We start from the raw sequence: 26733 nt of genomic DNA on the forward strand, positions 1-26733 counted from the left end.
TCCACACAGTCCGAACCACACTCGACGATCAATTCCAACGATGGAAGGGAAGCATGAGCAGAGACATATTCTACTGGAAATGAAGCGCGGGGATAATGAAGGGTCTCAGTGGGATTTTTGGTCATTATAAAAATTTGGAACTTAGAAATAACGAGCCTTTTGTCTGTCCAGCTTCTGCACGTGCAACTCACATGTTCAAGGGGCGAATATGTTGTCGAATATTCCGTTAAATCAAACAGAATTTGAATGGTAGGGACCTAATTACAAATTTTAATTTATTTCAAAGACTCAATTACAAATTTTTAAACTGTAAAGACCAATTTACAATTTTACTAAAAGTATAAGACTAACTTAATAATTTAACCTAATTAAAAAGTAGAAATTAATAGTAAGTTACTATTACGAAACCGAAGCGAAGAAACAAGGGAAAGCAAAGCAGCAGCATTCTCTCTCTCTCTCTCACACACACACACACTTCATACTATAAAAAGTTAAAAAGCCACTATTCTGTTTCTTTTCGAGCCACACTCTCACTCTTTCTCATAGACACGGACACGCGTTTGCTGAGTGAGCAAGCAAAGAAGAAGAAGCAGCAGCATGGGAGCTTGCTGCAACGGCGATGTTTCGGCGTTGCCTCACTCATACGACGCCGTTTCCGCCCGCGATCTCAGGCCCTCCAAGCATGTCCACGACAATCTCCATGGCAACATTTACCTTGACAACGTAATTCAATTTTTTTTCCTTCTCGTCTTTTCCATTTTTTTCCCCTTCTTATCATTAAAATTCTTTTGTGATTGAAATTTCGAAAACTAGAAATTCTCCGCCATGTTACAATGCAAAAGGCGTTTATTGTTGTGATTGTTCTGTTTTTGCAGCTCAGTTTGAAGTTCATTGACACTGAGCAGTTTCAGAGGCAAGTTCGGGATTTTGTTTTCTTCGTTCAACTGTGTCACTTCCAGAGTCTTATATTTTTATTTTTTTGTTCCTTTGTTTGTTAATTTTTGTTTATTTTTTATTTGCTTGAAATTGCAGGCTTCGCGAATTGAAACAACTCGGTGAGTTGAATCCCCGTTTATTTAGTTCAATAGATATTATTCAGGAAGTGGTTTAGAAGCTAATTTGCAAATTGGAATTGAGACATGCTTGCACGCTTACATGTTCTGAGTTTTGTTTTGGAGCATTATGCATTGTTGTTGAATTTTTTTTACTTCTATATGCTAAGATAATCTTTGGAATGGATGAGTTTAGAGAGAGGATGAAAAGAATTGGTTTTATTTTATTTATTTATTTATTTAATGAATAAATGATAAGAATCTTTAACGCAATGGTGAAGACTGTAGATAGCTTAGAATTCTTCATGCCGGTGATTGGCATGCTGAATTCTCTGCATAGAAGTTATGGAATGTATACAATTGGAAGGGGAAGAGTGTGGACAACGAGGTTAGTTAGATTTGACTGGGCTGGGCATACAAAATTAATTATTAATTAATTATTAACTTGCTTATGCTGTGACAGTTTGTATCAGTTTATCACTGCATTAAAATGGAATAAATAACAGACTATTAAGTACCAGATAGCAGCTTATATTATATTTAATGGAATAGATAACAGACTGTTATAACTACTTATTAGGATATATTATATGTCATTATAAATGGCAGTTATGTGACTCTACTTTTGAATAGAGGATAAGTTTGTTTGGTTCTATTATTTCCTCAGTTGGAGAATTGCATTGAAATGTTGATGTTGCTACTGTACTCTTAGGTTTTAAATGTATTATTCATAACCATTAATACCAATTTTCATTAAAGTTAGTGTCTATAGTGAACTGAAGGTCTTTGAGTTAGTGCATGGTGGCTATTTCTATTTTTTCGGAAGCTTTATTAGTACTTGTATACTCGTATATGTTAACAAGACCAAACTTGGAAGCAAATGATTTTTGTAAAAGTAGAAGTAGAATGGAGTATATGGAATATAAATTAGTGATAGATGCACAAATTCTAATATGGATGAAAATTGGTACGATACCATACCACAAGCCAAACAATTTAAGTATCTTGGATCCATTGTCCAGGATAACAGAATTAGAATCGTAGAATTCAAGCTACATGGATGAAATGGAGGATGCTGCAGGCATTATTTGTAATAAAAGAAAAAGTATCTTTCAAGATCAAAGGAGAAATTTCTGCCAACTTATAAGACCAAGGATTTTGTGTGCGATTGTATATTAAACAATAATTAAGTGAAAATAACCTTAATCTTGCAGCGTTTAGGATGCTAACGTGGATGGGTGGACATACGTTAGACAATATTGTATTAGGAATATTGCATTAGAGAAAAAAACCTGGTTAGTGTCTTTTAAGGAAAAGGTGGTAGAAATTTTTGTTGAAGCCATAGTACAGAATGTAACTAAGATGGAGGGTGTTTAGTAGCTAGAGGCACACAGAGATCTAGCTGGTATAAAGGAAATTATTGAAAATTATTAAATATGTATAAATGGTCTCACCCTAAATATGATATATGATAGGGCACAATGGGATAAGTCTTTCTTCTTGTTGTTACTAACTATTAACACTGATTAACATATCTCTATCAATAGAAAAAAGACGGACATTGGCGTCTGTGATTAGATAAGAAAAGGATCTTTAGAAGTATTTAATAGGTCTCTCATGAGAGACTGTCAGCAAAGTGCTTTCTTATACTTTTCCTGTTACCACTAAAAGGAGGACTGTTGGAGTAAGCTAATGTTTGAAACTTCCACATGGTTTGATAACAGTTTTTCGAATTTTAAGTAATACAGAATTGAAAAGACAGAGAAGTAGAGAGAGAAAGAGAGAAGAGTGTGTTTTTTTTTTCTTTCTCCTGACTTGTGTAATATGAATCTGAAGTCCTTAATTGAGTGACTTCTCTGTTTATATACTAGCAGAAGGTAGTTACTGCTGCTAGTTCTCAAAGCCTAGCTGAGACTTTCTAGCTTATTCTATTATTAAGTTTGTATGAACTCTTCAATAGATCAATTTGTTTTGTGTTTCAGGTTTGGCAAATATGGTCTATCCAGGTGCTGTCCATTCTAGATTTGAGCATTCTCTTGGCGTGTATTGGCTTGCTGGTCAATCCATTGAAATGCTTAAAAATTTTCAAGTATAAATTTTATTTTCACTGATTTTTGAGAGTATAAATAGAAATTTTTGAGAGCATACTCATAGAGGCATGTGTATTGTGATCTTTTCAGGGCTTGGAACTTGGTATTAATAGATTTGATATGCAAACAGTTAAACTAGCAGGTATGCATTGGTTCTTAGGACTGTTTTATGATTCTTATCCAATATTTATTTTTAAGTGATCTCGTAATCTTTTTTTCTTGTTTTTTTGTTTGTTTGTTTAGGACTTCTGCATGATATTGGGCATGGGCCTTTCAGTCACTTATTTGAACGTGAATTTCTTCCCAAAGTTACTAATGGTTCTCACTGGTACTGTTATTTCTCTCATGTTTATAATTATATGTTCTTGAATACAATAGGCTAATTTAGAGATATCTATTTTTATAATTTATTTGTCTGAAATCCTTGAAAAAGTTATCTGCATTTCATCTGGTTTTTCTTGATTTCATTTCATGATCATCATTATTAACTCAATATGTTCTATATTTTGTATGTTCTAGGTCACATGAACAAATGTCAGTCAATATGGTAGATTATATTGTTAATGAACATCACATTGATGTTGATCCTGAGATGATAAAAAGAGTCAAGGTATGCCAAATGCCAATATTTACAACGACCATTTTCTTGTTTTATTAGGTGTCTTTGAATTATTATTTCCAAAGCATCATTACCTAAATTAGTATATAAAGTTATCTGTATAAGATTTAGTGCTACTTGAAGTAGACTTGGAAGCTTTGCTTTGTACATTTTCAAGACATCTTTAGGGTGTTTTTGATGCCATTCTCCAATGTCCATTCCCTTTGCATGAGATTCTAAGTTGACAGAGCTTCACTTGTGCATGTATTGCTTTTCTTAAATATCTTGTTAATCAGCATGAGAACATGGTGCATCACTCATTCACTCCAACAAATAAAAGTTTGGAATAGGTTTCTGTCTTTTTCCTTGATGGGTTGTTACTATTGACAGGAGATGATACTAGCGAGCTCTGAATTTACTCTTCCCCGAGTAAGATTTTTTATTGTTGTATTTTAAAATATCTATTCTCAATACATATTGACTGATTTGTTTCTTATAATAGGTGTTAATTGTGAATCTTTCTCTTTTTCTTGTTATCTTTCCTGTTTTGGGTTATTTAGAGCTCAACTGAGAAAGGTTTCTTGTATGATATTGTTGCAAATGGTCGAAATGGAATTGATGTTGACAAGTAAGTATGCAGGAAAGTTATAATTATTATTGTTATGTGGTATATATACTTTTTTCTATCCTTCCTCTTTAATGCAGTGACTGTGTGTGTAAGGGTTTTTCTTTTTTTTTTTTTAATATATATTATTGACTTGCAGATTTGATTATATTGCCCGTGATTGTCGAGCTTGTGGTCTGGGTTGCAACTTTGAATTTCAGAGGTTTCATGAATTTATTGAAAACAACTTTCATGTCACTTATTAGATAATTTTCCTAGCAAGAAAGTAACCCGAGGTTACATATCATTTCTGGTATCTTAAATTATAATTTGACTTTCAGATTATTGGAGACCATGCGGGTTTTGGATGATGAGATTTGCTATCGTGCAAAGGAATGTTAGTGTATATCAAACATTGTTTTAGTGCCTTTGTTCCTAATTTAATTATATTGTTCTAATTGTTCTGGTCTTTTGGTTGTATAATTTTGTAGATTTGAGCATCCATAAGTTATTTTCCACTCGAGCTGATCTGTACAGAACAGTTTATACTCACCCAAAAGTAAAGGTATGATATTTTAAGAGGAAGCTAATAGCTATATTTCTTTGTTATGGCAGATATTCTTGCTTTTCTTTGATTTCTCTTGTCCAAGTCTTAATATCCATAAACATAACTGTATTGGCTTTTACTGTTTCTAATCCCGTCTCGATATTTTCACTTTTCAGGCAATAGAACTTATGGTGGTTGATGCACTTGTTCAAGCAAATGATTATTTGGAGATCTCATCTCACATTCTAAATCCTTCTGAGTACTGGAAGGTGAATAAACCTGTTTTAAAAACATGCATATAAAATCTTTTATCGAGCCATAAAATATAAAATGTTTTTAGGAATAAAAACAAAATGCAGCTGGATGACACAATAATTAAAACAATTGAGACAGCACCTATTCAGGAACTAAAGGAATCTAGAGAGTTGATCCTGCGCATTCGAAGAAGGAATCTGTACCAGGCATGTTTTTATTAGTTAGTTTTCTGAGTTTAAAATTCCATGCAATAATGATCCATTGATGAGTATCTTTTCGCATATGTTTTGCACAAACTATGCTAAGTCTTCTGTCTGTATCTAAACTTGCATACAGCCTGAAGAGTTAGTGTGGATCATCTATTTCTGTCTATTCAATTATAGCTACGTGTTGTTGTTGAAGATCAGGAGCTTATCTTGTTCTTTTTGCAGTTCTGTAATGAGTATGCTGTACCAAAGGATATGGTGGAAAACTTTAAGAAGGTCACTGCCCAAGATATTGTCTGTTCCCAGGTCCCTAATCTGTTTCAAACTTTCTCATTGGCATATACTTTTGCTTGTTGCTAAATTTCAATCAGCGGACCAAATTGTTTTCGTGTAAATACAATGACAGAAGAGTGGTGGAGGTACACTCAGAGAGGAGGACGTCGCTGTTTCTAATGTAAAAATTGATTTAACTCGTGGGAAACATAATCCTCTTGAAAGGTATTCAATGATCAGCAACAACACTTGTTGAAATACAGTTTTTTTGTTTAACTTCCTTTTAGCATCTACACAACTAATCTTCGTCTCTACCTTTTGTTGTGTGTTTCTCTTGCAGCATTAACTTCTTCAAGGTACAGCAATGAACCTTATTTTATTTTACCGACACATTTCATCAATAAGCTTACTATATTTTATTTGGGTTTGGTGGTGCCAAGATCTTTGGACTTGTAAACCCCTTGCCTGAAGGCTATTTGACATTTATAATTTATATTTTCTTTTAGTTTTTTTGCTAGCTAATTAGGTCTACTTTGTATGTATTACTAAATCTGTTGGGATATACACCAATTTAGTTATCCAGCTTCTACTTTGCTCTTGGATGCATTTCTTTTAAATAAATAATTGAAAAAGTAACTTCTGCACAAGTGTCCACATACAAATGTTGCTGTGAGAGCTCAAAAATGTATTTAGTTGCATAATCAGCTTATACTGAATAAGAAGGCTGGACGGACACTCTCATTGTTCAAAGTTGTTTAGCACACTCCTCCCTAAAAGCATAGAACTATATGATTTAAAGTCTCTCTGATTGAGCAAGATAAGTTGCATATCAAAGCAGTAGGATGGTAGGTGGTGTTTCAGGATTCTTCACATTGGTACATAGTTTCATGAACGTTTTGTGGGAAAACTTTTCAAGCTTCTGCCAGGACAGAATTGTATTAAATAGTTTGGTAATATACTGGATTTCAGCAAACTCTGTTTTTATTATCATTAAATTCTTTTTTTTTCTTAAGTTTTTGGAGATGAGCAATAGTGTTGTTTAATTGAAAGTTTGGAACTACACTTTCAAGTATGGAAAACCTGAAGGTGTATTTTGTCTTTTGCCACCTGCTATATTGCATTTAGTCATTAACGTGTTAAGTAATCCATTCAGGATTATGATAGTGATGAGAAATTTACAATTTCCAATGACCGCGTAAGCCACCTGCTGCCAACAACTTATCAAGATATGATAGTTCGGGTGTATGCCAAAAAGCCAGAATTGGTCAGTGGAATCAAATCCATTTATACTCTGATCTTCTTTACCTGTTCAAATCGGCTGTCACTTATGTTCTGCTTTGTGCAATCCTGTAGGTGGAAGCTATTTCGGATGCTTTTGAAAACTTTCAGTTAAAAACATATGGGATCAAAGCACAAATACACTCAACACCAGAGAAGAAGAAACGTCGATACACTGCATGTATATGAGGTCTATCCACTTTTTTGGCCTTTCATTTTCCCCCTTTATTTTTGTGAGTAAACTGCTGCTTCTCTTCCTTATTTAAGTTTACAAGTACTTACATTTTTCCACAATTAAAATATATAGCTGAGTCAATAGGGTCACTGTGTTGTTTGAAAGGTGATTTTTAATGTTATGTTTCATACAAGAAACGTGTGCTACACTCTGGAGACTCTAATTGAGTTTACAAATTAAAGTGTTAATTAATGTATAGCAGGAAATTTCTTCAATGGTTTTTAGTGTATTACAATTTTCTTTAGCTGTAATGTCAGTGGGAGCAATCTTTTCTTGTGTTTGTTAGTTGGCATTGCAACCTGCAAATGTTACCAACCTTTGTTCCTGAAAACGGCTCCAATTTTTTAATGAGTGAGAACAACAAACAACAACAACAACAACAAAGCTTTGTCCCGCTAAGTGGGGTCGGCTACATGAATCAAACGATGCCATTGTGCTCTATCATGTATCATGTCTACAGAGAGACCGTTTACATGTAGATCTCGTTTGACCACCTCATGGATAGTCTTCTTAGGTCTTCCTCTGCCTTTCGCTCTTTGTCCACCTTCCATCTCATCCACCCTTCTGACTGGATGTTCTATCGGTCTTCTTCTCACATGTCCAAATCACCTGAGACGCGATTCAACCATCTTTTCCACAATGGGTGCTACTCCAACTCTCTCCCTTATATCTTCATTCCTTATTTTGTCCAATCGCGTATAACCACTCATCCATCTCAACATCTTCATCTCTGTCACACTCGGCTTATGTTCGTGCTCCCCTTTAGCCGCCCAACACTCCGTATCATACAGCATAGCCGGTCTTATAGCGGTGCGATAGAATTTACCTTTAAGTTTTAAAGGCACTTTTTTGTCGCATATAAAACCAGATGCACTCCGCCATTTTGACCAACCTACTTGGATCCTATGATTTACATCCTGTTCAATTTCTCCATTATCCTGTATGATGCACCCAAGATACTTAAAACTTTTAACTTTTCGTAGGGTGTTTTCTCCAATCTTCATCTCTATATTGGGGTTTTCCCTTCTCAGACTGAACTTACATTCCATATATTCCGTCTTGCTACGGCTTATGCGCAGACCATACACTTCTAAAGTTTCTCTCCATAACTCCAACTTCTTAGTTAGGTCTTCTCTTGACTCTTCCATAAGGACGATATCATTGGCAAAAAGCATGCACCATGGCACAGGCTCTTGGATGTGCTCTGTGAGTACTTCCAAGACTAATGTGAAAAGGTATGGACTTAAGGATGATCCCTGGTGTAATCCTATACCAATAGGGAATTCCTCTGTCACACCACCTTGAGTCTTCACACTAGTTGTGGCCCATTATACATGTCTTTAATTGCCTGAATATATGCGATCCTTACTCTCCTCTTTTCTAAAACCTTCCATAAGACCTCTCTTGTACCCTATCATACGCTTTTTCCAAATCAATAAACACCATATGTAGATCACTTTTATTACTACGATACCTCTCCATCATCCTTCTTAATAGGTATATCGCTTCAGTGGTAGATCTGTCTGGCATAAATCCAAATTGGTTCTCTGTTACTTGTGTCTCTTTTCTCAACCTCCGTTCTATCACCCTTTCCCATAACTTCATAGTATGACTCATAAGCTTAATCCCTCTATAATTTTCGCAACTTTGTATATCCCCGTTATTCTTGTAGATAGGTACCAAGGTGTTCTTTCTCCACTCGTCAGACATCTTCTTTGACCTTAAAATCTCATTAAAAAGCTTGGTTAATCAGTTGATGCCTTTTTCTCCAAGACCCTTCCAAACCTCAATCGGGATATTATCAGGTCCTACTGCCCTGCCATTTTTCATCTGCTTTAGAGCTTCTTTTACCTCGAAGTCTCGAATCCTTCGATAGTAGTCAAAGTTTTGATTTTCTTTCCTTGTACTCCGCCTATGTTACACTAGCGGTACATAGCCGGTCCCAAGCCCGGATAAAGGAGGAGGGTTGTGTTAGGTCTTCGGCAACCAACATAAAATTATAGCTGAACCCCCATGACATGAATCAATTTTAATGAGTGAGAATGACCAAAAAATATCTGATGACCAATGCAGATATGCATCACTACCAGCTTAGGTGCTAAGACTAATTTACAATTATGTCTAGTTGACAAACTTTCGTGTGATGCTATTACTAGGGTTTTAAATGTCAGATTTATTTCCTTAGCCAATCACGTCATTTCAATTCACAAAACAAAATTATGAATTTGATTCTAATGCACTTAATAAGTCAATTTTTTTGTTTCATTCATTTAGTTTTATATATAGAGTAAATTATACTAATTTCCACTCGTTTAAGTGATATTGCGCATAACACCTCTTTATTTGTATTTAATAAAATTTGAACACTAAGTGTTCCTATAAACATGACATGATCCCCCATCTTCTTGGGAGGTTAGTGTATGCATGACAAAACAAAGGGCACTGTATAGAATATAACCTTTTATTGGATATAATTTTGCATAATTCATCCTATATTTTATATTAGGAAAAATGTTTTGCCTTTATCTCTATGAGATTAATTTTGATGCATTGACAGTTTAAAACATTTTACACAATCGTCTAATCACATTTATTTTTTTGAATGACCATTCGCTGAATGTAAAAGGTAGTTATTTTTGTTATATAATTGGATGCATGTATAAAACTGTTCTACATTGACCGTGCATTAAAATTAGATTCTTATCTCTACTATCTCATATAGTATAGTATACATGATATTACAAAAAAAATTTTACATTGTATTGCATTGCATTGTTGACTTGTTAAGGCAGATAATCCAATTGCATGTGCGTCCTGTGACCGTGAAAATTGTGGTGCTGAAGCTAGACCACAGTGCATATCTTACCATATTTGATGTCTGCATACATCACATATGATCTTATATGAATTTTTTTCATATGAAGGTTACTTTTTCCTCCATCACTCTTCTGGTGGAGGCGCCATTGTGTGTTTTGTTGGGAAGGGTTTCTTTGCTAGTGTTTGTATTTTTTGAGATCACGGGTGTTAAGTGTAAATAAAAATCGCTAGTGTTTTTCCTTCTATTCAGTTGAAACTTAGCATCGTGATTCATGAGTATGTCGAGGCATCTTTTTGTGGCACATTAAGTCCTAAAGTAGGATTTCACGGGCAAGCATGATCATACCAACCTAGAAATAATAAGCGTTGCCTCTATTTTATCTTAATTTATTTGCACTATTAATGTCGAAATCTTATGATTTACCCACAAACCTTTTTTGGTCGACCTTTAAACAAGAGATCGATAAAGACATGAGGCGTGCATGATAGATGAACAAATGCAGAACCTGTTTTTCTAAAATATCTTGTTAAAATTTGAAACTCAGTTTTCTGTTTAACAGGATTGTTGACTTCATATGCAAGTTATTAATTTAAGATTGCTTAAATCTTAACCAACTTGTGCATAACTGCATACCACTTATTTTTGATAATGTTATTCTGCATATGTATTTTTTTTATACTGTATGTTTGCATAAATTTATATATAAAAAAAAAAAAGTGACAATATCCATTTCCCAAATTTATTATCGATAATTCATTTGGTGATGTATGAAGTGAATATTATATTTGAGATTTCTTTGCTAAAGAATGCTAAATTTGTTAGAAAAATGTGCATTACATATTATATCTCAATTCTTGGGCAATTTACACCTTTAAAATAATTGGAGCTTAAATTTACACAAATACAACATTTTTAAATAGTATATAGTTTGGTTGTAACTTTAATCTATGTAAATCGCTATAAGCTAGAGAGTTATTACTTATTACAATTTTCATGTAAACGATCCTACCGCGGATTATGCGTGAGCACTAGTTAACAGCTGCAGCCTAAGGAGGATTAAGCATGAGAATTGAAGTACAGAAACCGTTACAGGTTACAGAAATCGTTACGTAATCTGCTGTAACCTGTAGTGAATTACGTACTGAATATTTTTTGGATAAATTAAATATTTTAAGTTAAATAATTTCATCATTTTATATTAAATTTTTATAGGAAAAAGTTAAAATTTAATTTTTGTTATCTAAATAAAATTTAAGATAAAAATAAAAATAAAAAATTTATACATAATTTATGTAGAATAACATGTAATTTTGATATATATATATATATATATATATATATATAAATCATGTTGAATTAGCCATAAATCTTATTTAGATAACTTGATTTAAATTTATTTAATCTAAATATTATACACATGTCTTATCCATTTTTTAAAAAAATGTTAAGATGATTCTTAAAAAATAATTATTTAATGACTTATTTAGATATAATTATTTAATGTTATAAAATTATTATTGTATTATATTATTCTTTATTTTTTTTAAAATACATTATACAACTATCAAATTTTTAAGTGTACGATAAATATTCTTATAAATATTTGGAGTCGTCTTCTAATTATAAGTGAGAAATTGGAAAATACTGCCTAAAACTTTCCCTTAATAGAATATAGTAACGTACTCCAACTCGTATAAGATTTAATGTATTCTACAAAAATAAAAAATGATATAATATAATAATAATTGTCACTTTAAATAATTATATCAAAAATAAGTCACAATTATTTTTAAGGAATGATCCTAACATTTTTCTAAAATGGATAAAACATGTGTATGGATTTTTTGATTATTTACATCAAGCGATCTAAATAGGATTTATAGCTTATTCAACCTGGTTTATATATTTCAATAGTTAGATTTTTTGATTATTTACATCAAGCGATCTAAATAGGATTTATAGCTTATTCAACCTGGTTTATATATTTCAATAGTTAGTACACACACACATATATATATATATATATATATCCTAGGTAAATTATGTATAAATTTTTTATTTTTACTTATCTTAAATTTTATTTAGATAACAAAAATTAAATTTTAAACTTTTTATTATAAAAAATTTAATATAAAATTATAAAATTATTTAATTTAAAAATTTAATTTATCCAAAAAACATATTCAATACGTAATCCATTGCAAGCTACATCACTAAACTTTTTTATAATCCCGATAACCTATAGTTGTTTTTGCATTTTAGTTATGAGTAAATGCTCAAAATGATCCCTGAATTTCAAATCGCTATTCAATTTAGTCATCGACTTTTTAAAATGACCAATTAAATTTCTGAAATTTGAAAAAGTGCATCTCCATTAGTCCCTTGCAGAAGTACCGTCTAAACATTGATAATGTGGCATTCTAGCTGTATGCTGATGTGTACCAAACTTGAATTTGATTCAAATTGGTATCTGAAATTGCTTAATAATATCTAAATTAGTCCATTTTCAATTATAAAACCCTAATCCCCAAATTATTGTCTTCTCTTCTTCGATCTTTCCGCTATCTTCTTCTCTTCTTCGACCTCTCCACTATCTTCCAGTTCATCTTGTTTTCTCGTCCGCATGAGTGATGATGGGTGGTGGGGAGAGAAGGCAAAGTAGCTCAAGTAGGAACAACTAACTCTGTAGGGAGACCTTATGGCAGCAAAAGAATGTGCAACAGGGGAGGTAAGAATGTCGTTTTTTGTAATTGCATACTTTGAATGGTGATGAAGTACTCAACGATGACAGAGAATCCTGATAGACTATTTTATGGTTGTCCAAACTATGAGGTAAGGTTATGACTTTAAAGAAAATGTTAAGATAGTTTCACTTTGAATTTGGATTCACCTGCGTTTTTTACTTTGCAGTATGGAATCCATTGTAATTTTTTCTGTTGGGTTGATGGAGGTGAAGAACCAGTTTGTGCAACACCTATTTCACAAAAAAATTTGCATGAGTTCAATTGAAAAATGACAAACTTAGAAAGTGATGTTAAGACTTTGAAGATGATGACAATGATTGCCTTCTTAAAAGTGGAAAATATATTTTAGCTTAATGGACGAACCTGCAAGGATACATATAATTTAAATCTGTGTTGAACTTAAAATTAATCCAACGGAAAAACTACCATTTGTACCCATAAATTTTGCGAACACTGACAAAAGTACTTATCAAACAAGAAAACTAACGTTGTACTCATAAAAGATAGGTTCCGTGTGACAATAGTATCCAAACTGTGATTTTTCGTTGACTTTTTAATAAAATTCCCAAATTACCCCTTTTATCTTCTTCCTCAAATTCCAAATTCCTCAAGACCCAAGCACCTGATGTCTTCCTCCAACCTTTATCCTCAACCTCCATCTCTCTTTTTTCCAATCCTAATTTGTTCTCCAAATCTAAATCCAAATCAACTTTAACATCATTACCTTTGTTGTTTATTTCTTTTTCGGATGCAACAACAACACTAAGAAAGCACACCCTTGTCAAACTCTTTGACCTCTTCAACCTGAATATTGTTGTTCTTCTTATTCCAAAGCAATAAGTAGCAGAATTCAGCAACCAGAGTCAACAAGAGGCCGGTGGCCTCGTTCTCTTTCCGATGGTGACTCTAAACACTACTCAGCGCCGTCGATCTGTAGAAAAAAGGGCCGCTGTTAGAGTATCTTCATGCCATTTGGTGGACTGATATTCACATCGCAGCCGCCGCCGCTGCTCAAGCTAGGCTTTCGAGGCCACCGCAAAACCCTCTAAAAGGTTGTGGTGGTAGTAACGTTATTGTTGAAGGATCTTGTTTCACTTTGAGTACTAGAGAACAAGGAGGGATGATGGTGGCGGGGTACATTGATGAGGATGAGCTTCTGAATATGCCGAGTATGATCGAAGACATGGCCAGGGGAATGCAGGGTGAAGAAGGACCCACACTCCCAAGCCCACCTTCGACAACGACATCATCAGCAAGTGCTGCTCCTCCGGTGAGTTCCCGGCGAAGCTTCTCTTCTGCAACAAATGCGACCGAGGCTATCACATCTTCTATCTCCGACCTATCCTTCCTTCCGTTCCCAAAGGCTCTTAGTTCTGCGCCTCTTGTTCCCACAGTGACACCAAGAAACCAAAGTGTATGTTTTTTTTTTTTTGTTAATTTCAAAACTTCTTTTTCTTTTTCTACACCAGATCTACAAATCCATAATATTTGAACAATAACCTCAGATAATTAATAATCCATAATTTTTAATCTTTTTTAATTTTTAGGTGGCTGGCAGCAACAGAGGAAGACGAATGATGAGGGTTGTGAAATTTGAAATTTGGGAAAGAAGATAGAAGGGGTAATTTGGAAATTTTATTAAAAAATCAACGAAAAATTACGGCTTTGGTACTATTGTCACACGGAACCATCTTTCCTGGGTACAACGTTAGTTTTCTTGTTCGATGGGTACTTTTGTCAGCGTTCGCAAAATTTATGGGTACAAATGGTAGTTTTTCCTTAATCCAATCACATTAACTTGTAATTAAAATAGTTTTTATGTAAGTGTACTGATGTTGTAGTTCAGAATGAATATGAACTGGAAGATAGCGGAGATAACGAAGAAGAGAAGAAAACAGCAGAGAGATTGAAGAAGAGAAGACAATAATTTAGGGATTAGGGTTTTATAATTGAAAATTGATTAATTTGGATATTATTAAACAATTTCAAGTACCAATTTGAATCAAATTCAAGTTTGGTACACATCAGCATACAGTTGGAATACCATATCATTAATGTTTAGACAGCACTTCTGTAAAGGACTAATGGAGATACACTATTTCGAATTTCAGGGATTTAATTGGTCATTTTAAAGTGTCGAGGACTAAATTGAATAGCGATTTGAAATTTAGGGACATTTTGGGCATTTACTCTTTTAGTTATTGTGCATAATCTTTCTTGGGCGGCAACATTTACGTTCATCTGTGCTCACTCGTAATCAATCCAAGAAGCACTTGCTGATCCATCTTGAGTGTTAGTTATGAAGGAGGAATAAAAGTAGCTTGAAAAGAATCAAGTCTGAACCCTTGTGCCTCGTTCAAATGGGAGGAAAGTCACGGGTACAAAATAAATTTTCAAAAATAAATTGGGTGAAGACGGAACTATTGTCCGAAATAAAGTAAGATTAGTTGCTCAAGGCCATGATCAAGAGGAATGTATTGATTTTGATGAATCATTCGCTCCCATAGCTCAAATGGAAAGCATCAGATTGCTCTTAGCCTATGCAGCTCATTGTGTCTTCAAGTTATTCCAAATGGATGTAAAGTATACTTTTCTAAATGGAATAATAGATAGAGAGGTTTATGTGACTCAACCTCCTGGATTTGAAAACAAAAAATTTTCAAATCATGTTTTTAAACTAGCTAAAACCTTGTATAGTTTGAAACAAGCTCCTAGAACTTGGTATGAGAGGCTTAGCTCATTTTTGTTGAAAAATAATTTTCAAAGACGAGCCACTGACACCACTCTATTTATTAAAAACTCTAATGATCATTTTATTCTTATGCAAATATATGTTGATGATATCATTTTTGGTTCTGCTAATGAGACTTTGTGTGCAGAGTTTGCTAAGTTTATGACAAGTGAATTTGATATGAGCATGATGGGAGAGCTCACTTCCTTTCTAGGATTACAAATTAAGCAAACTGCAGAGGGTATTTTGTTTATCAAGAAAAATATGCCAAGAAACTTGTCAAGAAATTTTGGCTGGAATGTGCTAAGCCAATGAGAACTCCCATGCATCCCAACATCAAGCTAGTCAAGGATGAACATGCTAGAGATGTAGATGAAACAAGATACAGAGGAATGATTGGTTTCTTAATGTATCTTACTTCTTCAAGTCCTGATGTTATTCAAAGTGTTGGTGTGTGCTCAAGATTCCAATCAAAGTCCAAGAAATTTCATCTCTCAGCTGTAAAAAGAATTATTCGATATGTGCTTGGTACCACTAATTATGGCCTATGGTATCCTAAAATTGATTTCTTTCAATTAGTGGGTTATTATGATGCAGATTTTGTTGGTAATAGGGTTGATAGAAGAAGTACCAATGGCAGTTGTTGCTTTCTTAAAAAATCACTTAATGTTTGGTCAAGCAAGAAGCAAGTAACAATAGCATTGTCCATTGCCGAAACTGAGTACATTGCAGCATCTTCTTGTTGCTATCAATTATTGTGGTTGAAAACACAATTGGCTGATTACAAACTGAATGCATCTAATACTTCTTTATTTTATGACAATATGAGTGCCATAACTATTTCAAAAATTCATGTTTTACACTCAAGAACAAAGCACATTGAAATTAGATTTCATTCCATAAGAGAACATGTGCAAAATAAAAATTTAGATACTCAATTTGTTAAATCATAAGATCAACTTGATATTTTCACTAAACCGCTAATTGAAGAGAGGTTCTGCAAGTTGCGAACTTCAGTGGACATCATTGATTCATCTAATATTTCTTGATTTTTCTCATATTCTGATTTAACGTTTTATCTCATAGGTCGAGATGAGATTATTCTGGGCAGATGATGAGTGGACTTCATTTATTAGATTGTCACAACCTAGAATTGTTGGAGGCTTTTCGGATTTGGTGGGCCTAGCGTGTTTGCTTGCACACTCTCAGATGGACCACTTGTGTCCGAAAGTATTGGGCCTACTTTGGACTTGGAATTTAAAACAATTGTTTTTAATTTTAACTTGGTCTTAATTTTTTTTTCAACAATTAACTTTTTCATCTTCTGAAAATTTGGTTCAATTGGTTACAGCTATGAAATTTAATTATTTTCAAAATCTTTTCAAATACTTTTAAGTTGAGACCTTTACACTTCTTTGGGTCTATATTAGTGCTCCTCTTCATGCACCGTTTCACACATACCACTTTCCACTTCTTCACCCCACTCTTCATATTTTGCAGCTTACCAATGATCTATAAGAATGGCTCGTAAGAAGAGAGCTGCCCGCAGAGGCTATCATAACGATGTTCATACTTTCCGTTTAAATCCCTTTACCCTCGTCTCCTTAAACTCTCATTCATCTCCTTTTCCTTCTCCAACCAACTTTTCTCCTCCATCTCCTCCTCTTACCACTGTCCCTGAAGAAATAGCTCGCACCAAAACCATCGCTCACCGTCTAGGAATGGCTCCAACGCCAACTCCGTCTCAGCCAAATTCCTCTTAGCCAAGTTCCTCTCGAGGGAAGAGACCCATTAGCGAAGAAAAAGTTAAGCTCCCTCAGTCTTCTACTCACCCTAGTCGCAGTATGGTCATTGATTTTCTACTTCGCCCAGTTTCTAAACCTAAACTTTCAAATCACATTGCCTATAAATTTTTCTATATTGATTTTCCAAAAGTTTCCTATGATTCCCGTTGCTACAATTTGTTCATGAACCATATGTTTTTCTGCAAAGATATCATTCAACGCCCTATCTGCCCTCCTAAGCTTGTCAACCTATAGAGTTTTTGCAAGAAAGGTCTGAACTTTATGCCTCTATTTGCATTTTAAGGATGGATCCCATCCTTTCCATTCGTGAAAAAGTCTACCCAGATCTTGTGAGACAGTTCTTCAGTAACATGTCCTACAAAGAAGAGAGGATTGCTTCTCTTGTCAAGGGTTGCACTATTATTCTAGACAAATACTATCTCAGTAAAGCCCTACATTACCAAGAAAAATGAATCAATGTGTTCACATCTGGTAAGTGGGATGAGTCTTTGAATGTGTCTTACTTTGAAGCCCTAGAGACTGTCTGTGTCAACATTCCTCTCCTTGAAGGTACCACTTCTACTCATAAGTCTTTTGGTCTAGTCCCTGCCAGTTTGCACAGGATTGTGAATCACACTATTTTGCCTCAAAGTGGCACTTTTCAATGAGTCTCATTCTGTGATACACTAGTTATGTTTGCTCTCCTTTCCAAAATTTCTATTTTATTTGCTTATTTATTGTTGAGACATATGCATGCATGTGTTAGTTCGAAAAATGCTTTTATTATAGTGTTGATTTTAGGGCTAAAATTTCTAGAGAGTTTAACTCTTACATTAAAGGGGGTGGTGTGCAGTAAAAAGAACAGCGACCAAGCGTAGAAGCACTAATGAGGATACTGAAGCTCCATCTCAAGGTCATAATCCATTGATTCCTAAGTCTAACTCAACCAAAATCCGAATCATGACTGGTATCATGAAGGATGTGCTCCAAAAATTCGTGAATCTGACAGATCTTCTCATCAACTTTGGGGCCGAAAGGAAGAGAGCTGAAGGCATGGAGGAAACTGCATTCAAGAAGATTGAAGGCTGCATTCGCATTCTCAGAAATTATGTTGAGGAAATTGAAGTTGGGTGAACCATAACTAACAATGAGGATGAGGATGAAGGCTCCGATGACTCCAATTCTAATGCCTGACTTATCTCATCTCTGATTTGAACATTTTCAAACAATCTCTATTTTTGTTTTCAAAATTTTAGTTTATTTTGTTTATCTTGGATGACTATAGACACTTTAACATTTTGCATTGACTGCTACTTCAGACTATCTGTGTTAAGCCACTAACAAATTTTGTTGCAGGATCTTTCATTTTCCTCCTTGATGACAAAAGGAGAAGAAAAGAAAAGAAAAGTTAGATTTGGCTTAGGATATAAACTGCCTTATGTGTTAATGCTTAACTTTAGACACTGTGATACATTGCTTTGTAGTTAATTCTTAATTTTATTTGTTATATGTTATTATTGCTGTGATACATTGCTTTTGGTATTTGTTTTTGGCTGTTTTAAGTTATCTCCATTTCAAAAACAAGCCTTGATTAAGGGGGGATGCTAACATTAAGGGGGAGCACTACACAATTCGGTTGATCATCAAAGGGAAGTGTTCTCAACTTATTTAAATTAACTTTTCAATCTATTTATCCTTTTAATCATGTTTGTCATCAAGGAAGAGATTATTGAGTTAAGTTTGATTTTGGATTTTATATAAATGATGATAAACATTCTTTGGGTTAAAAGTCCAAATTTATTTAACGTGTGTGCTAAGTGATACAGACCTATTTATTCACTTCTCAACCCAAGTTCATGTTGCTCCAGCAACTTAAAATGTCACAACTCCAAAATTTCAGCCCATTACATTTTAATGAGTAACAAATAAGTTCCTATGAGCCAAGAGAGAGAGTTTCGAATGATCATGGTTGGAACAAAAGAGAAAAAAAGCAAGAAGGACATTTGGTACTATTAAGAGACAGTTATGACTCTAGGAAAGCAACAAAGACACAAGGACAATATCATTACACAAAGGACATCAGTAAAGTAATATTCACAAAGTTGGGTAGAACAAAACAAAAATGCAGAGAAATGAACAGCAATTAGAATGGCTCATAAATAAAAATGCTATGCATGCCAAGGAAGACATAAGATTCAAAGACAGCAAAAGGTGGTGGAGCAGCTCCTCAAAGAAGCAGAGTTAGTGGAGCATAATGAAAAAAGTATTGCATGTCAATAGAGACAGCTTCAACGGGCAGAATCAAAAAAGGAATTGGAAGAGACAGTGTTGAACTTTGAGGGGCAAGCTTTATCCTATAAAGCTGGCCTCACAAGTCACAACATCAATTAAAGTCAAGGAAAAAAAAGTGATACAAGAGCATCATCTCAAAACACTTGAGTTAAAATCATTTTTCTTTAATCTATACTTTTTTGTTATAGATATCTATTATCATTTTGTTGTATTTGAGAAAAAAGGCTTATGAATGTAAGTTGAAAAAGCCATGAGAGAAGAGGTAAGAGAGATGCATGAAAAAGCTAAAGAATTGTTTCTGTGTATTTGATTTTGTTGAACTAGAATTAGTTTCCCTTACTATATTGGGATAACACTTGGTGGGTCTGAATCTGGTTAGGTTTTGCTTCCAAGTTGGGACAGCACTTGGGTAGCTAGACTTTGGGATAGAAAGTTTAGCGAAAGATACTAGATGAATTAGGTTGTAATTCATTAGTATTGATATTTGTAATTTGTTTTATTATAGTGAAAATTCCATCATGGTTGTGGTGGAGGTTTGATGTAGATTTCATACACTTGAAAATCGAACCAGTATACATGCTAACTTCATTCTCTTCTTCCCTTCTCTATTTCTATTTGGTTTTAGAGACAAAACAAAAAAAATTTCCTTCATAATTAATTTCCACGAAAATAGAACAAAGAACGTCATTTCTGAGTTAACTTGATTCAACTTCCCTTCTTAAATTTTAACAGTTCTATCATTAATAATAATAAAATTTGATATATAGTAAAAATAAAATGGATGGAACTGTTATATTTGACAGAAAAAATATTAGAAATTAATCTATGTATTAATTTTTTTTAAAGACTAAAATATCTATTTTTAAAATATTTAGAGACTAATTTAAATAATTATTCTAACAAAAAATAAATTAAATAAAATTTTAAAAATTAATTTTTTTATAGACTAAGATTTTATTTTTAAAATGGTTGAGGATTGATTTGGATAATTACTTTTCAAATTTTAAGTTTTTAACTATCATCGTGACATTCTCCTCCTGGCCTAGGCATCATTAGGTAATCTGAATCCGGTATCCAGTATTTAACACATCCCAAAGAGAAAAGCCGCCAAAATTTTCACATAATTCAGCAGAGGCGCCAACTTCACCCCTTTTTCCCGCAGGCGCCAAACCCGTCCCGCCAAGGTGACGTTCCCGCCATCACTCGCTCCCTCTCCTTCCACACTTCATCCTTCTTTATTTCTTTCTATTTAACACAAACAACAACAACAATCACACCATCCCCAATCCACACTCACTCACTCACTCCCTCCCTCGCTCCTCTCTCTGTAGATCTTCGCCATTCATTCAGTAGCAAGATTAAGATGGTAGTGTCCCTTGGCCCAGGCAAGTTCTACGGCACAAGCCTCCCCCGCCCTCGCATCTACACCGACGTCAAGTTCAACGACCACCGCGTTGATCCCCCTGTCTCCGTCGCCGACCCACTCATGTCTTGGGCCAGAGAGGCCCACTGGTCCATGGGCGGTCTCTCCTTCAAGCGCCTCCACCTTCAGGGCAAAATCGAAGGCAACGTCGACAGGCTCCGCGCTCAACTCGAGTCTCTCTCTCACGCCGGGGCCCAATCCCAAAGCCCGCCACCTCACTTCAAGCCCACGCTCTCCCGCGGATCCAAGAGGCCCGCTGTGGATTCTCCTCCCCCGCCTCCCGCTCCTATTGCACCCAAGCGCCGAAGGCTCACAGCGCTGATCGAAGAGGACGAAGAGAATGAAGAGGGGAAGGAAGAGGAGGTTAGGGTTAAGGTTAAGTCCAAGGCTAAGGATTCAAAGCGCTGCGTTGGAAGGCGGTTGGTGAAGAAACTCGGCGACGATTTTGATCGCGTGGCTTCGGAGAACGGAGGTGCTGACGTGGCTGACAATCTGGATTTAAATGCGGTTCCAAATGATGTATTGGATTCGGTGTCAGCGAGCACAAAGAGAAGTCGCCGGAGGTTGATGAAGGGTGGTGAAGCTGTGACGAACAAGGTGGTTGATGAGTCCAATAAATCATCGGATCCAAAGGAGAAAAAGAGTGGTGAAGTTGAAAAGAGATCTAATTCTTCGAATGCGGTTAGAACTTCACCGAGGTTGTCTAAGAGTAGATCCAATTAGACTCTATCTTATGTAATTAGCTACACTGTTGTGTTCTTTGTTCTTAATCTTTTAGGGTTTTAGGGAGAAACAGGGCTAGCATTTTTCAAATTTTTTTCTTTTGTTTTCAATTTTTCTTTCGCCCTTTTTATTCTGGAAGCTTCTCTGATCTGCGGAAAAGTAAAGAATTTTCGATGATTCTAGCACAAAAATTTGCATCATATTTATTAAGATTCTTGACTTGTACATTTTGTTTAGAACAGTATAAAACAATCTGAAACAATGCCATGTTTTATAATAGTCTCTAGTCTATGCTATCAAACTGTAATTTATACTCAACGAATCAAATCAATACGGTGTAATTTTGGCGATGAACCCTCTCATGAAGCAGCCCCAAGGATCCATGTCTTATGATGAAAACTTGCTATACAAATTACCTCCATTTTTTTGTTAACAAAGGTCTTTGAAACTTGGATACTGTTGGGGCAATTGTTTGAGTTTGGCCAATCTGCATGATTGCTCAATAAAGAGTGAGTGGGTTGATGAACTTTCCCATGGGACCATACCATATTCATCAGAAAACTCATTCATTCCCCCAACTAAGTATTGCCAAACCAAAGCACCTGCTCCTGACTTGTTCTTCTTAGCAGATTTGTAGATTATGTCTGTAATTCTTCTATACATCTTTTCTCTGTCTGAAAATGAAAAGTTCTTGTTGAATTCTGAATATCCATATTCGGAGAACACGACGGGTTTATTCAGTACATTGTCACCATCTTCAATGTGGGAAAGCATCCACTTGGAAACAAATTTCAGTTGGTCTTCAAATGATTGATCATGAAACCTAGGCAAAAATAAATACGTAGGTAAATGAATATTGCCTTTTACTTATGTATATAATCAGAATCCTGATTTTAAAAGGCATTAAAAATTTAAAATGCAAGTTTCAAAAGAACTATTGTTGGTTGTGGCAAAATTTGAAGACTTAAGACACAAGCCTTACTTTTTTGTAGCTTTTGCCCTCTGGCTCTTATAAATTTAGGTGAAGCTAAGAAAATCTAAAACTACACATTACAAAAACAGCATTCATGCGATGCATACCAATGGTCAGCATAGATATGGACCGAGGTGAAATCAATATTCGAGATGTTGGAGTTCCGGATGAAATCAATTCCAAGTCGGGATGCCCAATACTCGGGGTTAACAGTTGAGTCTTTCAGGTCATTAGGACCATAAAAACCTTCATGACCGATAGTCAGCAAATGGTTCTTGTCAATTGATTTGACAAAACTTGACATTTCTTCAAGCCACTCCTGCAATATGTCAATAAGTGCACACTAAGATATCAATGTAAGAACTAAGAAGCAATAAGATTCTTGCTACATTTTAGTTACTTGAGTTAAAACCTTCAAACAGGTGCCCTGTTTTAATGCGTTTTGCAGAACCAAAACTTCAGAGTATCACAATTATCTAATGGCCACAAGATGGATATTGAGCAATCTATAATATCAAATCTGACAATGAAATAGTGAGTTGTCAAGTTTCTGCAGAAATTTGAACCTTTTAATCTTCTTATTGTAGGCTCAATCGTAAGTTCAAGTAGTCATTCAAACTTTTAATTAGCATATTTAAATATAAGGTATAGGACTTACTTGGAGAGTGTCACCAGAAGGATCATACATGCAACGGGGTTCATTAATCAATTCCCACCCAAAAATGGTGGGGTCATTTCGATATTCAATTTTGGTGATAGTATTTTTCCTTGTCAAGACAGTCTGCAGAAAAATTGAGACAAAAGTATTAATTGAAATAAAACCAGCCTCATGTAAACATGCAGCTAAAATTGAAAAGTCAGCAAAACAACACTGTCATCATACAATTTAGATTTCAAAGAGAACTACAGATAATAATCTTTTTTGGAAGGGCAAGAGATGCAAGCTTCATATTCATATATAAGGGGGAAAAATGAAAGCAACGAGGACAACAAATCAAGAATCAGGTCCTTGAAGAAGGATTAAAGCAATCATGCATCAACATAGGTAAAACGAATTCCGATGCAATTAGCGGCAATAAATAAGCAATCATGCATCAGCATAGGAAAAAGTAGTGGCAATACCAGTAATCTTGCAATTACCTACTTAACCCTATATGTTAAAACTTACATAAACTTAACTAAGCATCGTGAGTATTAGCATGGTGTAGAAAAGTGTACACCGTTCATCTATGTTTGAAATTTAGCATAGATAAGGAAACAGAAAACAGAGAGTATTCACAGAATAGAAAGACAGGCTTATCATACTTTGACATAATTCTTGAAGTAACTACGGATTGACGGATCGAAGAAGAAAGAATCGTTAGATGAGCTTAGCCCTACCCCTTCTTCCCATGCCCATTTTACATACTGAGTCTTCCCACCATAAGCTTGCAAGTTATTCACCAAGCTAAGAAGCAGCCTAATTCCATTTTGCCTCGCTTCTGCTATGACATAATCCAAGGCCTGCAAAGCACCAATCCTCAACACAGTTTCCATTCATTGCAAATCATGCTAAACCTTAAACAAGTTGCAGCATAGGCAAAACGAATTGAGCCTAAAATAGATTAACAAACAAAACAAAACAAAAGGACAAGAATAAAAAAATTCGGCATCACCATTACATTCATTAAATAAATAAATAAACAAATAGAAGTACAGAATAAAAAATAAAGGGGAAAAAATTGTCGGTGCCCAGCGTGAAACACGGAACAGACGGACCAAAACACAATTATGATACTGTAATCTAGGAACAATAACATCCAATATTACTGCAAAATTCCCTGAAAATCATGTGCTATAATGCAAGAAATACCTTGAATGTTTGCTCATCAAAATGGCCAGGTGAAATTTGAAGGGGATTGTAGTCACCATCATTGAACGCCCAAGTTCTACAAACTGTGAAACCCATCTTTGCACCATTTTGCAGCATTTCACGCACCTTTGGCCTATTATACACTTCCACTGATTGCCCCATTAACCAGTAAGAGTTCCAACCATTCACATATAAGGCTTTTCCATCCAACACGAACTGCGTCCCGTTCCTCTCCACAAACGACAACGGTTTTCCATCTTCCTCAAATAGAAAGCTGAACCTTAAGCTTCCGAAAGACATATAAAAGAAAAGCAAAAAGGATGCAAAACCCAGAATAGGGAAACACACGCCATTTCCTGAGACCATTATCTGAATTCTGAGGGGTGGGTTAAACCGAAGAAATTTAACGAATTGTTGGGATTCTCGAGTACCCTTTTGGCCCTTTGTCCGGAAAGGCCAAAAATTTATAGTGAATTAGTCGCACTTTATTGAAGATTGCTGAAGCTAACCCAGAATTGAATTTTGCGGTTCTTAACACCCCAATTGGTTGAAGTGTCTGGATCTCTCTCTTTCAAGATTGAGAAATAGTATGGACGGCCTTGAAAGGCATCGACTTTATTGAGTACCAACAAAATGGAAAAGAAAAAAAGAAAGAAAATCTAGTGACCCCAACAATAATGCATTTTGGGGAATTTTGAGTTTTGACAAGTTTGTAAGTTGCAGCAACTTGGGGAATGTAAATGGTATAATGAGATGAGCAGAGGGCGATGAATGTGCATAAATTATGAGGAATTGCTTATGGTTGCAGCTTCCAATTTCAGCTCATGCATTGAAATTGAGCTGAGATAGAATCACATGGCTATGCTTTGGGGGTTTATCTATCTTCAAAACCAGTCAAAAATTGTCAAGTGGTGATGATGATGATGATGGAGATTGTGTGCGGTGAAATGTTAGTGTCGATGTGAACTGTGATAGTGTGGTTTGGTAACTGGTAATTTCTGCTGTAACTTCTTTTGGTTTCTCGCGAAATTCTATACCTTAACGATTAATTTGTTGTTAATTTAAGCTTTTATTTAAAAATTTATTATTAGTTAATGATTTTTTTTATAGTTAGCAGTAAAATTTGAATTTAATTTTTTTTATAAAAATAAAAAATTATACTATTTAAGTTATAACTTATTGGTATTATTAGTTAATAAATTATTACATATACAAAATATAATTTAAATTTTCAATACTTATTTTATGGGATAAGTAAATAAATTATTTGGCTAATCTAAATTAATTAATTAATTAGGCTATAACTTGGATGTGCTGGGAAAGGGAAATTGGAACTATGAAGTCATGAAGCGAGAATTAATTTGGCATCTGCCCCATTGTACCAGAAGAACCCTTTTTCTAAGGATTAGGAACATCATGCCACTATTCAATTTACTATCGTGCATTTGTGGGTCAGTATTTGCTAATTACCAAATCTTCTGAAAGTACACTTGTAAGTCTAGTACTATATATCCATTATTGAAATTTATATTGGTTGTTTAGAAAATAATTTTCAATGATAAGTTGATAACCCGATTATTTTTTTTTTTCAGGTAAAACATACCTTAGTTATATTACTACTTGTAGAAAAGAGGAAAAGTAATGAAAATAAATAAATAAAAAATAAATTACTATTTTTACTTATAAAACTTAAAATATTAATAAATTTATTTATAAATAAACAAAATTAATTTTATATTAACTTTGTATTTATAAAAAATGAATATACTATTATTTTTATTTATGAATGTTTAAAATACTGACGACTTATCGATAAATGAAACTAATATTTGGTTATTTTTATTATATAAAGATTATTTTTTGTAATTAAAAAGCTAATTCCATTAATTTATGAATAAATTTATCTAAATTTGGATGAATAGTTTACTTAAATAAAAAATAGAGGAAAATTCTGTTATAATAGTAATATTTAAAATGTATATCTATACAAAACCCTAAATGTTAATTAATCTTACTTTTTTCATCCATGTAAGCGAAGCAATTGACCTAAACATGGTCCTCCATGATCACCATCTTCTTGAATCTTGATTCAGAATTTGTCCCTTTCAAACTCGGAAGTACCTGACAAAAAAAAAATATATAATCTAACTCCTAAACTATCAACCTTGATTTTAATCTTTTTGGAATCATGATTACGTTTATAGTTACCAATTTTACCAATGTTTTACCTAAAATGAACAAGAAACTAGAAACAA

General features: G+C 34.3%; 3 protein-coding genes across 5 annotated transcripts; 2 read left to right on the top strand and 1 right to left on the bottom strand.

The window, feature by feature from the left end:
• Nucleotides 1–504: 504 nt before the first annotated feature.
• LOC112707123 (uncharacterized) lies at nt 505–7353 on the top strand. Of its 2 annotated transcripts, none has more exons than XM_025758709.3 (19): nt 505–723; nt 876–913; nt 1033–1055; nt 3035–3141; nt 3233–3284; nt 3386–3470; nt 3662–3752; nt 4131–4169; nt 4301–4368; nt 4505–4567; nt 4686–4741; nt 4836–4909; nt 5068–5160; nt 5251–5352; nt 5578–5658; nt 5759–5850; nt 5966–5981; nt 6779–6889; nt 6979–7353. In XM_025758709.3, the coding sequence occupies exons 1-19, from the start codon at nt 598–600 to the stop codon at nt 7090–7092; spliced, it is 1431 nt and encodes a 476-aa protein (XP_025614494.1). In that variant the 5' UTR covers nt 505–597; the 3' UTR covers nt 7093–7353. The 2 variants fall into 2 exon arrangements, with proteins under 2 accessions (XP_025614494.1, XP_025614495.1); XM_025758710.3 differs by having other exon boundaries at nt 5296–5352.
• A 13517-nt stretch (nt 7354–20870) lies between these two features.
• On the top strand, nt 20871–21844 carry LOC112705279 (uncharacterized). Its single transcript, XM_025756116.2, has one exon. It carries the CDS (start codon nt 20871–20873, stop codon nt 21651–21653), a length of 783 nt encoding a protein of 260 aa, XP_025611901.1. The 3' UTR covers nt 21654–21844.
• Nucleotides 21831–25521, bottom strand: LOC112707125 (mannan endo-1,4-beta-mannosidase 2). Of its 2 annotated transcripts, none has more exons than XM_025758712.3 (5): nt 24479–25521; nt 24007–24129; nt 23285–23407; nt 22734–22945; nt 21831–22476 (listed from the first exon to the last, which is right to left on the bottom strand). In XM_025758712.3, exons 1-5 carry the CDS (start codon nt 24842–24844, stop codon nt 22083–22085), a joined length of 1218 nt encoding a protein of 405 aa, XP_025614497.1. In that variant the 5' UTR covers nt 24845–25521; the 3' UTR covers nt 21831–22082. The 2 variants fall into 2 exon arrangements, with proteins under 2 accessions (XP_025614497.1, XP_025614496.1); XM_025758711.3 differs by having other exon boundaries at nt 23932–24129.
• Nucleotides 25522–26733: the final 1212 nt, after the last annotated feature.

This window comes from Arachis hypogaea, chromosome 8, assembly GCF_003086295.3.
Source record: "Arachis hypogaea cultivar Tifrunner chromosome 8, arahy.Tifrunner.gnm2.J5K5, whole genome shotgun sequence".
NCBI lineage: Eukaryota > Viridiplantae > Streptophyta > Magnoliopsida > Fabales > Fabaceae > Arachis > Arachis hypogaea.

What these genes read in the sequence shown, in the direction of transcription:
- LOC112707123 (XM_025758709.3), top strand. Translation starts at nt 598, where the DNA reads ATGGGAGCTTGCTGCAACGGCGATGTTTCGGCGTTGCCTCACTCATAC. An exon ending in GCAACATTTACCTTGACAAC is followed by an intron (nt 724 to 875) that starts GTAATTCAATTT and finishes CTGTTTTTGCAG; the next exon opens with CTCAGTTTGAAGTTCATTGA. An exon ending in AAATGCTTAAAAATTTTCAA is followed by an intron (nt 3,142 to 3,232) that starts GTATAAATTTTA and finishes TGATCTTTTCAG; the next exon opens with GGCTTGGAACTTGGTATTAA.
- LOC112707125 (XM_025758711.3), bottom strand. Translation starts at nt 24,844, where the DNA reads ATGGTCTCAGGAAATGGCGTGTGTTTCCCTATTCTGGGTTTTGCATCC. An exon ending in TTGATGAGCAAACATTCAAG is followed by an intron (nt 24,130 to 24,478) that starts GTATTTCTTGCA and finishes GGTGCTTTGCAG; the next exon opens with GCCTTGGATTATGTCATAGC. An exon ending in CTTCTGGTGACACTCTCCAA is followed by an intron (nt 22,946 to 23,284) that starts GTAAGTCCTATA and finishes GACATATTGCAG; the next exon opens with GAGTGGCTTGAAGAAATGTC.
- LOC112705279 (XM_025756116.2), top strand. Translation starts at nt 20,871, where the DNA reads ATGGTAGTGTCCCTTGGCCCAGGCAAGTTCTACGGCACAAGCCTCCCC.